Source organism: Gavialis gangeticus, unplaced genomic scaffold, assembly GCF_001723915.1.
Source record: "Gavialis gangeticus isolate Ggan-Ray unplaced genomic scaffold, GavGan_comp1, whole genome shotgun sequence".
NCBI classification, from domain to species: Eukaryota; Metazoa; Chordata; order Crocodylia; family Gavialidae; genus Gavialis; species Gavialis gangeticus.
The window spans coordinates 560,581-575,245 of record NW_017728995.1 but is presented as its reverse complement, the minus strand read 5'-3'; the positions used below and the strand labels follow the sequence as shown (position 1 = coordinate 575,245).

The 14,665-nt window shown below is 46.2% G+C and overlaps 1 protein-coding gene across 1 annotated transcript in view; it reads left to right on the top strand.

Annotated features, from left to right (window-relative positions):
- WWTR1 (WW domain containing transcription regulator 1) overlaps nucleotides 1-14,665 on the top strand; it is a 160,138-nt gene that overhangs the window by 266 nt on the left and 145,207 nt on the right. Inside the window, 1 exon segment of the mRNA XM_019503126.1 lies at nucleotides 1-154. This exon segment is cut by the window's left edge and continues 9 nt beyond it. Coding sequence (XP_019358671.1) covers nucleotides 1-154 — 154 coding nt within the window.

Genomic DNA, 14,665 nt, shown 5'->3' with positions numbered 1-14,665 from the left:
CCGCCTCGCTGCTGGGCGCCGCCGCCGCCGCCCCGGGCTCGGCGCAGCAACACGCGCACCTCCGCCAGCGCTCCTACGACGTGACCGACGAGCTGCCGCTGCCGCCCGGCTGGGAGATGGCGCTCACGCACACCGGGCAGCGCTACTTCCTCAAGTGAGTGCCCGGCCCGGCCCGGCCCGGCCCCGTGGGGTGGCTGCATGTGGCCCGAGGGGGGCCCTGGAGCCGGCTGGCAAGGAAGGGGCAAAGGGAGGGGCTGCTTGTGTCCTGGCCCTGGCTTTGGGTTGAGCTCCTCGGTGGGCCAGCGCTCTTGGCCGTGAAGAGCAGGTACCCTGCTCTGCCAGGGCTAGCACCGCTGCCCTCCACCGCAGCCCCCGTCTAGAAATCGGGGTAGGTGGGCTTCACTGAGATCGTCGACGGACTGGCGAGCACCCCCGCCCCTGTTTTTGTGTAGTCAGGGTCATTGGTGTCCCCTGAGTAAGTACAAACTGCTAAAGAGCTTCACCAGGACTAGGAGAAGGGATGCCCACGGTTGCTCCTGGGGGCTCAGTGAGCATATGCCTTGTTGCAGGGTGTAAAATGGGCCCAAAACACTCTTAGATACCAAATACAGGTTTCCCTTGATTTATGCTGGTACATTATAAGCGAATTTGCTCTTATGTAATGAGCATACTTAGACCCATAATTTGTTTTATATGAGGTAAATTCTCTCTATGCGATCAGCATAGATACCCCCCTTCCCCGCCTGCCCAAGCAGGTAAGTCTGGGGGGAGGGGAAGGGGCTGTGTCCCCACTCACCCCAGCCCTGGCTGCAGTGGCCCTGGGAGCAGCTGGCTCCAGCTGCCTGTAGCCACTGGGCTGCACCATGCTCTGCCTGTCCCCGCACGCCTGGGCTTCCCCCAGCTCCTGGGCTGCATGGTGCTGTGGTGCAGGCAGCTGGTGTTGGCTGCTCCTAGGGCCACACCAGCATGGACTGGGGTGAGTGTGGACAAGTGGAGACCCGGGCAGCATGGGGCGCAGCACTCACCCCAGCCCTGGGAGCAGCTGACGCCAGCTGCCCACACCAGGGCACGGTGCAGCCCAGGAGCAGGAGTGAGTGGGGACAGGCGGAGCGTGGTGCAGCCGGCTGCAGCCAGGGCTGGGATGAGTGCCCCTCTGTTCCCTCTGCTTTGCTGCCTTGCGTAGCCCCAGAAGCGGCACACCTCCCCCCACGCCTTCCCTAGTCCCAGCCTCACTCCCTCCCTCACTTCCATGGGAACCTATCCCTATTTGTTATATTGTAAACTGGGTTTGCTTTATGTGAATTCGATTTATGCATTGTTCTCCGGGAATGCACATATAGCATAAATGGAGGGAAACTTGTAGAGTTGTTGGAGAGTCACCTGAGAGGTGAAGTTTGCCTTTCCCATTGTTTCCCTTATAATGAATGTCAGTGCTTCTGTTAAATAACTGAGAAGCAAAGTAGCAAAAAAGGGCATTCAGAGTTAATGGGTTTTGGTATCATTGCCAGGGCTTCGCAGGTTGTAATTGTACGTCTCCCTCTTTTATAGCACTTATCGTTTGACCTCAGAGTACTTATAAAGGATGTATACGTCATTATTCCCAGAATACAGATGAGAAAAGCAAGGTACAGACAGTTGAAGGGACTTGCCCAAGGTTACCAACCAAGCTGGTAATAGAATCTAGGGGTATTTGCAGATGGATTCATTTTGGTGAGGTAAAAGGGATTAGGAATTTACCCACATGTTGGTTGATCCACAGTAACTACCCATGTGTATGCCATTAACCTGTGAAAGATGAAAGCTAAGCCATGCTAACTTAGACATCAGTGAAAGCGCCTTTCATTCAAGGCAGTTGAATGAATATGCTTTCATTTTCCATGGGGCAAGAGCATGCATGTGGACAGTTCCCATAGAGCAGCTGGCATGGTAAATCCCTGCCCTTTTTGCTTTGCCACAGCAAGCTTGTGTGTCCATGCCTTAACACCACTCAGTCCTAGGCCACTACTCTATCAGCTAAGCAAAACAGCCTCTGTAAATAATAATATCAAGCCCTAATAGAACACTTTTTATCAGTAGCTTTTGAAGTGTCTTACAAAGTAAGCAAGCATGATTGTCCCCATTTTAAAGATGGTCAAACTGAGGCAGCAGAGTGATGTGACTTAGCCAGCATCACACAGTAGGCTAGTCACAGAGTTGGGAGTACAGCCTCAAGTCTCTTGTGTTTTAAGTCAGATACGCTATCAGTTAGGCTAAGTTGCTGTATATTTCTTTCCATCTGTGAATTGAAAAGCTCTTCTGTTAAAACAGTGTTTGCCAGCATTTGGTATGCCGGGCACCTATTTCCATATTAAAATTGGTGGTACACTTAACTCTCAGTGGCCTGCAGACCACATCTGGTCCATGGGCCCAGTCCTGCGTGTGGGTCCTTCTCCAGGTGCTAGGAGCCATGTGGGTGAAACCTCATTCTGCCAGGGCAGGCCAGCCAGGTTAGGGCCCAATCCAACCCAATTTTTACAGCATCCTTCTGCCACTCCTGCGGCACACTAGTGCGTTGTATGCATCCTTTGGGAAACACTGTATTAAGAAGTCCAATAACCTTCCTGGGCAATAGGAAATTAGCCCTGATTCACAGATGGAAAAATGGATGTAATTCACCTGGGGGAAGTAAAAAATGCACTAAGTTTGTAGTAGACCAAAGTATGAAGTAGGTCTCCTGGCTTTGGCTATAAGACCATCATTTTTATACCACAGATAGCATTTTTTTGCAAATGGAACATACTGCTGCAGTAAAAGTCATTTATATAATATTTATAGAAGCCATGTCTTTAGTGACATTGGATACTTCCTTATTTTAGTGACCTCCTTTTCCGAAGTATGTTTGATAACATCAGCTATCCTTTGGTCACTAATTCTGGGAAATATATTTATGACATTTGCGTCACATAGGTGCACAGAAGTGTAAGAGGCCTGCTAATTGGTGTATTTTGTTTCATCTTGTATAATGGATTTAAACCTGTATCCTAGTGTTCATTGTTTTGATATTTGTCTGTAAACAGGCATAAACAAAATAATTATTAATGAAGCAGATACATAAATTATTGTGGGAGTTCAGCTGTTAGAGCTACAAGAGATCATTTAACCTTGTAGTACAACTTCCCATGAGAGAATTAAGAAGCTTCTTGAGCTCATGGTATAATGTATGCCACATATATCAAGAATGACTGACAGGGGTAGAGGTTAATCTAGCAAAGTTCTATTAAAAAATCAGTGTCATGGTTTATCGTTTAACTTCTTAGGACCCAACTAAAAATGATTCATGAACCAAAGCTCTTTCTTTATTTCCTTTGTGGAACTTGGACACCTGCCCTGTCATTGTGAAATGTGAAAATATACCTCCTTTCCTGCCAATTTATATGTTAGTCTGTGTTGGTGGTAGCATAACAATGGCTCAAATGAGCATGCATGTAGGGCCCAAACCTGTGAGTGGTCCAGTGCTTTCTACTTAAGCCCAATGGGAGATTTTGCCACTCAGCACTTTATAGGATTAGTCCCCAAGGGTAGAGACAGACAGTTAGAAAGCTGGAGCCTGAATTGATTCAATCTTTTCAGGTTAGTCTAACCTGCATAGATTGAACCAATTTCCAAATGAATAGACATTAACTTTTGACTCCAGAAATTCAGCCATGTGCCTGCAGTGGCTCAGGCCAGAAGCTGGGGGCAGGGAGGCACTGCTGGAGCGGGCCCTCGGCTACAGGGAAACTAAGCCAAGGGAAGAGGCATGGCCAGCCCCAGGCAGGCCTGAGTATGGTTGGGGACGGGTTGAAACCCCCACCCTGGTCTGCAGGGATCCCACCCAGGTCTGCCTGGAGGGGGAGTGGAAAAGCAGCCCCCATCAGGGGTCCCCAGCACCCCCGCTTCCGCCCACTCACTGGTAGGTGGGAGGAGCAGAGATGGGGACAGACCCTGGTATCCTGAGGGGAAGCAGGGGTTTAATCTCCCCATTGCCGTGGGGTGGTACGAGCACGGATAGACTCTACTTGTGCATCTGGGGCCGTGCACAAGGGTTGATTCTCCCATTGCAGGCAGCAGCGCTGGGGGCACCCTCAGAGGAGCGGCCAGCCAGCTGCAGGGAGGGGGATGTGACCTGACTGCAAGGGTGTGGGGGAAGCTGTGGTTAGTTACGGAGCCTGAATCACTGTTGCCTCCCGCTGTGGCAGTGTGGCCCAGGCTGGGGCAGCCCCAGAGGGTGGGGGTTAGCGCCTGCTGCCTCCCACCTCTAGCTCCATGTATGGGTTGCAGTTTGCTGGTAGGCTGCAGTTTCAGTGTTGCTCTCTGCCCCACTCCCTCTCCTGGCAGTGGGCAGAGGTGAAACTCCTGCCACCCACTGATTGCTCACTGTGGCACCAGGCACTTGGGGTGGCTGCAGTGCGCCAGGGGCATGGGCAGTGGTGGTGGTGGGGAGACAATGGACCACTGCAGCCTGGTCCAGTGCAGCCCGGCCCAGGTGTGTAGGCAATGGCAGGCTTGTGGCAGCCTGCCCCTATCTCTCCTGGCAGTGGTGGTGGAGAGAACCATCATGGTGGGTGCAGGTGAGGCGCCTGTCACCTGATGCCTGCTTGTGGTAGTGCTGGGCGCTTGGGGGTGGGCTGCTGTGGGCCAGTCACTGTCTACATCGCTGGGCCACAGGAGCGGGCCAGACTGGGCTGTGGTGGTGCCTCCCCCTGCCCCTGCCAGCGGGCAGTGGGTGACAGGTGCTTCACCTCTGCCTACCTCGATAGTTTGCTTTGTGGCCGCTGCTGGGAGAGGGAGGGGGGCAGAGAGCTTCACTGCAGCTGCAGCCTTCTGAGGAACTGTGGCCCTTGTGTGGGGCTGGAGATGGGAGGTGGTGGGAAGTGAAGGCCTGGCCCCTGGGGCTGCCACAGTGGGAGCCAAAAGTGAGTCAGGCTGTGTAACTAGCCCTGGCCCCCCTCTTCCCTCCAACCCATGCAGCCAGATCACATCTCCCTTCCCCGCTCCTTGGAGGGACTCGGCTCAGGGCACTGTGTCTGTGCCTCTGCTACCTGCAATGACGGGGTGGGGGTTTAAACCCCACTTCCCCTCAGGCTACTGGCATCTGGTCCCCCAGTGCATGAGTGGAGCCTGTCGATGCCTGTGCTTCTCTCTCCTCTGCAATGGGGGGGATCAAACCCTGGCTTCGCCCCAGGCTACCAGGGTCTGTCCTTGGCCCTGCTGCTGGAGCAGCCAAGGGAGTAGGGGGCTGGAATGCCTGGCAAGGGCTACTGCCCCCTTTCTAGGCAGACTGGACAGCACCCCAGAGCAAGGTTTCCCACCCTATCCGCTTTCCAGCCAGCCAGAGCGGTGATAGTGCTCTGGGTAGGGAGGAGAGGTGCAGGGCCAGTCCTGCTTGGCTTGAACAGACAGCCCAGCCTAGCCCATCTCAGCCCAGGGCTGCAGAGCATTCTGGGATGCAGGAGGACTCTGATTTAGCTTAAATCAGGAAGGGGTCTGGGACAGTTCCATAAAGTGGTTTGACTTCAATCAGTTAAGTTTGATACTACCTTCAACCAGGTTTATTTCAAACTAGTTTTGGACATTTTGAAACTTGTTTATGTGCGCTGAACTTATGTTCTGTTACAGACATAAACCAGTTTCTGATCACGTAATTTGGTTTATGTGTAACTTCTGTACCTATCCCAAGAGAGGAATAGGGGAACTGCAGAAGGTAGGAAGGGACTAAAAAAAGGCTGATTGATAACAGCTCTGTAACTTGGGGTAGCCAACCTGCAGCACATGTACTACAAATGGCAGAGAAAGCCTCTGTATGTGGCAGAGAAAGGAGGCAACAGACAGCACGGGGTCAGATATGGCAGGGAACAGAAAGCAACAAATCAGGCAGGGAGCACAGGTCAAGAAGCAAAAAGCACAGAGGCAGATTGAGCAGGGAGCAGAAAGCAGAGCAGCAGGTCAGGCAGGAGAAGGGGATTGGAGTGGCAGTTGAGGAGGGTGCAGGACTGATTTTGTAGTATGCCTGCCAAAAAGTTGGCACCTGCTGCTGTAACTGATCAGTGATCACTCTTAAATACATGTTAGGGCTTGGCCAACAAGTATTTTCAGACTCTAGATAATGGTGGCATTAATATCATGTGTCATTATTATTTTCTGTCCGTCATCTGAGTTTTAATCAAGATCAAGTGAATTCCTGATCTCTCACCTTTGCCTGTTCTAGGTGTACAGTCCTGGCTCAAATGCAAGTATTGTACATATTGATTTTATATGACAATCATTTCTCTCAATGCTCCTGCTTTTACTTGTTAAAAGGGATTGCACAAGGGACTACACTGGGTTATTGGCCGGCTAATGCTGGTGTCTGTTCTTTAAATTGGGCTTCTTTTCTCTCTCCTGTTCCACTTTGGTTAAAGATAAGATTATGGGGCTTTGTTCTCTGGGAGCAAGTGACTTCACTTTTTCAGTTTTTTCATCTTAAAATTGGTTAACTCCCCTGCAAGCCTGCTTCTCACTGTTCTGACACAGCCGCCAGAACTACCCCCTCCCAACAGGTTGGTTGAATTCCTGTTGCATAGGCCCAAAGAACAAGGACCTTGTCTTGGAATCTGTTTATATAAACCCCAAGAAAACAAAGCAACTCTGGAAAAAAGAGAGACAAGATTTAGGGACCTGTTCTGTTAAATTGCTTTGTGGTTTATACTTTATGTATTGACATTCTTGACATGGCCAGGTCTTGATTCACAGTTTACTGTTCTGTCTTCAAAATAAGGTTTGCACTGTGTTTGAATTGTCACCGAATGTGGAGGAATTTTGTGTGTATGCTTTCAATTCTTTTTATTTAATTTTATCACACTTTTTGGTTTTTTTTCCTTTATATTTAATGATCTATGGAATCAACACTTTGCCACATCATGGATCTTATCTCCCCTAAAGATGACATTACTTATAAAATTCTCAAATCTTATATCAGTAAATATTGCCAATAGGTATAATCTATTTGCGTGAACATATCATTTGCTGAAGAAATTATTTAAAATAGCATTGAATGATATTTTCAACAACACAAACAAAGAATACATTTTCTAATGTTGTCAATTGGATTAATTATTTAAAAAAATATTTTTGCTGAATCAGTTATGGAAAGTTACCTTTGTGTGTACTTATTCTGTCTTTCAAAAGATAAATATTTTCTTCAAGAGTCTTAACATATATTTGTGCACAGTTGTTGACATGAAGAAATCTGTGAGGCAGAAGGAAAAGAGGGAGTTATAATTCTAAAAATAAGGTTTTCACACTTCGTTGATGTAAAAATCAAAGCATGTTATATTTTATATAGTTTTTAGTGTTTTTGACATGAATTCATTACGTACTTTTATTTTCACAAAGGTTTAAATGTAGGTAATATGGACATTTCAATGAACAATTAAGTTTGGTTAGTTTTGCTGACCAAGAACCAGATATAACTTGTAGAAATCACAGTCTTGCATGTCAGTTCCTGTGGAGGTTTTCTGGCTATGACTGGAAGAAACATAAGTATCCCCAGGACTACCCCACCCTGTAATTAAATACCAAACCACAGAAGTGGAGGATGGAAAGCAGACTAATTAACGCACACACTTACACAGTAATGTCCATCTAAAACATTTATTTTTCTGTGTGTACATGTGGAAAAAAAGGAAAGTATGATTTATTTTTGATAAAGAGAGTTTCTGGGATGATAGGTGTAATATCTATGCATAACTCTTCTGCTAGTGTATGAAAATATCAATTGCAGATCAGTCAAGATACTGAACTAATGTACAGCAACAAGGAGTCTTCAGCTATTACTTTTTACTGCAGTTTTGTAGTGTTATTGTTATTGCCGGTATATCCTAATATTCCAAATAAATTACGAGGTATGTGTGTTTTTTTGGTTTGAGTTTACCTTTTCCATTCAGATATCTGCTGGAATGAAATCACTAATGTTTTGTTTTTAAAGTACAGTGTTTGCACTGAACAAATTTATACTTGCAAATGTTACCTTTACCATACTGTTTTTTAAAGACGTTACAGTAGACAGCAGAAGTTGAATGCCTTATTTACCTGTAAAATCCTGCTGAAAGAACAAGTAGACTCATTGGTATTTGATTTACTTGACATGCCTCTGAATTTTAGTTGTTGGACTAGTGTATTGATTTAACACCTGGTCAGTTGTATGCTACTAAGCATGTGCAGAAGAGCAGGGGAGAAGACCAGAAGGGGTGTTGAGAAAATGAAATGCTGATGGAGACAGTAAGACAACACTTTTCTCAAAAAGGAAAACAGTAGATAAATTGTTTTCTAACTGGCAGTTTCTATAAATGCCATATTCTATAAATGTTTCATGCTGACAATGTGCTTGATTCTGTATAATACTCAGAAATGAAGCCCTCATGAATGTAGATCTTATGCAGCTGCAAGTGGAAGCCATAACACAATCTTTCTGTTAATATTGCACAACCTGATAAAATTAGTAAGCATCCTTCTGGTAGAGTATTCTGCAATCATAGCCCAACATATTATTATCCAGTCTATTATAGATAGGGACTTACCTAATCTGCCATTTTGTGGATTTTGCAGAAACTGTGAAATCTGGGATTGTCCGCGAAATCGGCAGCAACAACAAAACCTTTAAAAATAAAATGCTGGGTCCCCAATCTTTTGCGCTGGGAGGGGAAGGTGCTGGCTGGTGAGGTGGCACAATGGGCCTCTTCACCAGTGAGTGCGGAGGGGCAGGGTGTCACGAAGGGCAGCCAGTAATCAAGATGGCAGCCACCCCCTCGTCCCTCCTCTGCGGGACCTCTCTGTCAGTCAGTGTTGAGGGAAGGGGCTGCCACAAAATGTCTGTGAAATTGGCTTTGCGCACCATACATGGGCCGTGAAAAACTCTGTCTTGCTGCAATTGAAATAGGTCCCTAATTACAGAACTATATCAACGTACTTCTATACTGTGCTCAACCACAGATGCAGATATGGTACATGTAAAGTAGAGCTGACAGTGTAGTTTTCTTTGATATTAATGTGTAATGTGGTGGTGATTTATTAGTAACTAGTGGTTAGTATTACCAGTGCTGTTATTTGTAATCGGTAAAAGTATCTTACTACTATGAAAGTTGTAGGATAATCCCAAAGTTTTTTCTATGGTAGTCAATGGGCCTGAATTTATAGATGGAGAAATAGAATGTCAAAATGCACACATCAGAACTAAATAGCTTTGCAAGCTCTGGTAACTGACTGGATCCCTGTGTGTGTGTGTGTGTGTGTGTGTGTGTGTGTGTGTGTCTATTTATCAACTTACATTTAGTTAGCAGCATATTTAATATCATTGGTTTTATAGCTGATGCATTCTTTACTAGGAGTCTTTGGATCAAATTCAATTCTTAGATATTTTGGAGCAAAACTTTTGTGACTTCTGTGCAACTGAGAACAGACTTTGACTTAAAGTCTTCCCTGTTGAAAGTAGAGAAATTATCTGTTATGTATTTTCTGTTTCTAATTTTTGAGATTATTAAATGACCTTTTTCTGGGCCAAAACTTATTCATGAGCAACACCTGTCTGACTAGGTAAGGCAGGGGAGATCCACTGCAGTTAAGTAGGAAAATGGAGGCTGCTAATCTGCTGATACTGTTTTAGAGGCCATATGTAATCCTACATTTAATTCGTTTAGTTCTCATGCTACAATGCACTATGTGACTGCCGGGCTTCAATTAACCATTCTCGAGCGGTTTTTGCCTTGCAGGTAGATGTCAAACACCTTTTGGGATTTTGTCGGTGTCGGAGTAGCTCTCTTCTCTCCATGTCCCCAACCCTGTTCTCGCCCGCCATGACTTGATGTTCCTCTGTGTAAGGGGTCGGTTCGCGGGATACTCCGTGGCCCGGATCCTTCGGTGGTCACTTCACGGGGCTCCGCCACCCCTTCACCCCAGCCTCATGCCACCTTCGGTGCATCCCTCATCTTCTGGTCTTGTTCCCCAGCCGTGGGGTGACACCGCCTGGCCTGCCCCTAAGCGACCACAAGTCCCGGTCGTGGTGATCACCGGCCAGCTTGGATCCACAGCCCTCCTGGTCTGCTCCCCTCCCTTCAGGGAATGGAAAATCAAAGAAAACTCAGGCCTCACAGAGGCTTCCCTTCAGCCTCAATCTGTGGGCACGCTCCCCTAGCTCTTTCTCCCTTAGCCAGGGTTAAACGAACAAAGCAACCAAAAGAAATGCTGCCTGCCCAGCGTCTCCCTATCCGCTAAGCAGTCTGCTCTGAGCCCTCCCCGGCATTCTTCTGGCCCATCCCGGACCGATCACTTCCAACGGTCCCGCCTCCTGCTCAATACTCTATTTGCCTGGCGGCGATGCCCGCCCCGGCTGTTCCCCCTTGGGGCTCTCCTGGGGTCTCTCCTCCCTGGCGAGGCTGTCTCCGCGCCCCGTCGTTCTGGCACCCTACCTGTGGGTCGCTTCACTCCCTGGTATCCTTCCCACTGCATCCTCAGGTGCTGTGCCTCTAGCTCCAGCGTTGTCTGGGGCCATCTCTGGCTGGGAAGTCTGGTTCCGCTCCGTCCACACCTCTGCCGGCTTTCCTGGCTCCGCGTTGCTTGCAGCCGCTGCTCCTCTCGCTGTTGGTGACAGTCGCTGCTCCTTGCCTGGGCTATCTGGGCCCTCCGCAGTTGCAGCCGCCATTTTTATCGCTGCCAGCCGGCGTCCATCCGTGATGTCACCAGCTGGTTGTAATTGAATAAAAAGGCAGCTAATGAGCCACGCGGGCTCCTCCCTCCGCCTCGTGCGCGTCTCGTCCGGAGCTGCAGGTGAGTCCCGTTTACTGCTTTGCTTCCCGGGACATACTAATAAAAGTGGCGGGCTATTTTCTTCTGACAGTTAGATATGCAAGATCACATGCTTATTGGGATGGTATACATGTAACTGAAATAAAAATTGAGATCTTTTGTGTCTTAATAGTAACAGCTTAGAATGTTACTATTCAAAATGGTGTGCAACTATGTTTTCACATGCACTCTCACTTTTTGTATCTCAACTTTCTCAAGCAATTAGAATATTTAAATATTGTTCTTATGGAAGTAACCAATAGGAAAAATTGTATGAAGTCCTTAAAAACCCTTTGTCGTTATGTGATGGAAAATCAGTTTTCTGGTATATTTTAAGTACTTATCTTAGCTCCTACTCATGTTTTAAAGGTCTTCTTTGTATGTCTTCCTAAATAGAAAGGGTACAGTTTCTTGGATGAATTTAAGGCTTATATAAACATGTAACTTAGTGGGAGGAATCAAAAATAGTACACACAGTAAAATTTATTGGTGATTTTCTAAAAAGATTACACTAGTTTCCTGAGGACATGTTGTAGGGTTTATTTGTATTGCATTTTATTTGGCTTCATATATATTCATATTTTTAGTATTCAGTGTGCACAATACATGTAAGCATCTGAATGTGCAATATAATTAATTTTGAAGTGCATTACAAGATGGAAGATTGACAGGAATTTTTTAGTGTATTTATACTTATCTTGGTTACTTTACAAGCTTCCAGGTGTTAATTTTCATGTTGAACTACTTCAGAAATAATGTAATTGAATGGAAAATCTTTCATTGCTCAAAAAAATTAAAAAGACAAATTGTTTTATAAATATAGTAACTACAGTAGTTTCTTTTTATCTGTGTTGGTAAAATAAAAATACATAGAAGACAGAGAAAATATAAGATACACAGACAGCAAAATTATCAGGCTCAGCTGAATTTGCTCTAACACACAAGTGAGCTATAGGTATGGAAAGACTTCTGTACTGAAAGTAGCAGTTCCATAGTAGGACAGGTAACTATTTGACTTTAGTCACAGCTTTATTTTCAGTGGGTTGTACTGTTGACCTATTCAACTGATAAAATCTCTTTCATCAATGAGACTTTATTACGATTAACTAAACTTGTATTTAACATTAGGCAAAGAAATGGATCCAAAATTATTAATGACAATTTTATTTGTATTTATTTTATTTATTTTTTATTGGGGCTGGAAGGGACCTTGTAAGATCATTGGGTCCAGCCCTGTGCCCAAGGGGCAGGAAGTCAGCCAGGGTCAAAGGATCCCAGCAAGATAAACATCCAAATGTTTCTTGAAAGTGTCCAGAGTAGGTGCTTACACCCCCTCTTGGGGGGGGGGGGTCTGTTCCAGGCCTTGGGGACTCGGACAGTAAAGAAGTTTTTTCTTATGTCCAGCCTAAAACGGTCTTGCAGGAGTTTGTGACTGTTCAACCTTGTCATCCCATGGGGCACTCGGGTGAACAGGTGTTCCTCCAGATCCTGATGCGCACCCCTTACGTACTTATAGGCTGCCACCATGTCACCCCCAAGCCTGCGCTTCTCCAGGCTGAAGAATCCCATAGCTCATAGCCTCTCTTCATAAGGCCTGTTCTCTTGCCCTCTGATCATGCTCGTGGCTCTCCTCTGGACTCTTTCAAATCTCTTTACTATTTCAGGCTATTAGCAAACAGTAGTGAAAAATATTTTCAGCTTAAATTTTTTTCAGAATTTCAAGCTAAATATAAAATAGCGGATAAGCATACTATGGGTTAGTGCTCTGCTCCTATAAAGAGGGGAGGTATGTGTCGCAGAGCACACAAGTGCCCTGCTCCTTAGGGTAGAAACCGCTAGGGAGAGAGAGCCCTAGCAGTGAGTGGGGAGCCCAGCTGCTAGCTACCAGGGCAGCCCGAATAGTAATAAAGAGGCATAGGTGCTGGTCGCTGGGGCAACCGCTGAGTGTCAGCTGATCTATATATATAAACTCAGACTGAGGCCAGGGAGGCAGTTCCCTGCCAGCAGCCATAGGGGTGGGAACTCGCCGGAGCAATGAAAAGGAAGAGGCCAGGATACTTGGGCGCTTGTTATGGGTGAGAGAGGGAGAAACCCTGTCACAGACCTGAATATGGTTATAGCCGGATGGTTTGAATTTATGTTGTAGCCAAGAGGCTTGAGTTTCTGTTTACAACCAGAGAACCAGGTAAGGCTATTAGGGGTTGGAGGAGGCCTCATAGGAGCTCCATGGTAGTGTGGGGACCCTGGCGCCAGAGAGGGCGCAGCACTTGGGGGTGCACTGACCCCGGCGCCAGCGAGGGTGCAGCGCGATAAGCGTCCCAGAGCACAGGGGGTGACAAGGAGCCCCAAGGCAAAGGGGGCAATGAGAGAAGCCCCAGACTAAGGGGGCATCAATTGAAGAGTGCCTGGGGGGGCGCAAGGTTGCGAGGCAAGCCAGAGTGCCTGGGGGGGCGCAAGGTTGTGAGGCAAGCCAGAGCACCTGAGGGGGGGCGCAAGGTTGCGAGGCAAGGGCTGCAGAAAGCCCAAGTGCCAGAGAGGGCAGACCAAACAATGTCCAGGATATCAGCGAGGCTTGGGGCATGGTAAAGGGGCAGTTGGAGCCATGCATAGCCCATAAGGCTGGGGTGCACCGAGTCGCAATACACAGAGCACCATGTCCAAGGGGACAAAAGGCAGCCTCCCTGATGTTATGTAAATACATAACATCAAAGACATGGCGGGTGAGATTTGAGGGTGCTTGAAGGAAACTTGGCACAGTAGGGGGCACTAGGGGAGATCACGGCCACTCCTGGGACCCCGCGCCGTGACAGTTAGTAACATAATGTTTTGTAGTTATTACCCAGAATTAAAAACTTCAGAATTGCATCAGTTGTTTTCTGTTTAATCTAATAATTGGTCACGCTTTAGTTAATCAGTTTGCAAACTTTTATTTGGGTTAAACATTTTGGTTTAGAGGATTAGTGGAATATAACATCATGTAATATTTTCTGTCATTTGTTTTGACATTTGTATATATAGATATAGAAATAAATTATAATGACCACAGTCTTGTAACATAAATCCAGTGCATGGACAGAAATGATTATTAGAGTTCTTAGAAGGCTCTTCTGTGAGCTGTTTGACGTTGTGTTGACCCATAGGTATCTATTTTAGGTCTTGATTCAAGTGGTTACAGAGCAGAATCTGGAGTTCTAAGTTAGTGGGCTGTAAACTGATTCCATAGAGCTGCTGCAGCTGAAGTGACAGATCATATGTACTGACACTGATTATAAATGGTCTATTTAACAATGTCTGTTTTGTATATTATAAGGGATATCTGCCAAATGTAACATTAAAAATAATTATAATTAAGAGTGGGGGGGGAGGGAATGTGTATAATAAATAATCTCTCTCATTAACTGAAATATAAAGTTTCCTTTCCAAATCCAAATAATGATGGTTTAAAATCAAATTGATTCTCTGGAGGTATTTCTAGAGATGTAAACTGACTGGATAAGTACTTTTTGATGTACATGTTTTCAAATGTGATAAATTAATCTACATTATATTTTTGAGTAAGAGTAGTCCTTGAAACCATAACTTAAAAACCTGGGGAGCAGCAAGCCATATTCTGTTCTGCAGTATCATAATGCCACATTTCTGGTTAAGGTAGATTTTCAGCAAGAATCTGGGTTTTCTGTTTGCCATGGTAAAACCCAAATTTTCTCCTCTTAAGGAGAAAAACCTGGGAAATGGTCGGTTTCCCTTGCAAGCTGGCAGAGGTCCAGCATGCAAGGGGCTGGGGGAAGCAGGAGGAGGGTGATTGAGCAGGGGCTGCCATGTGCAGCCT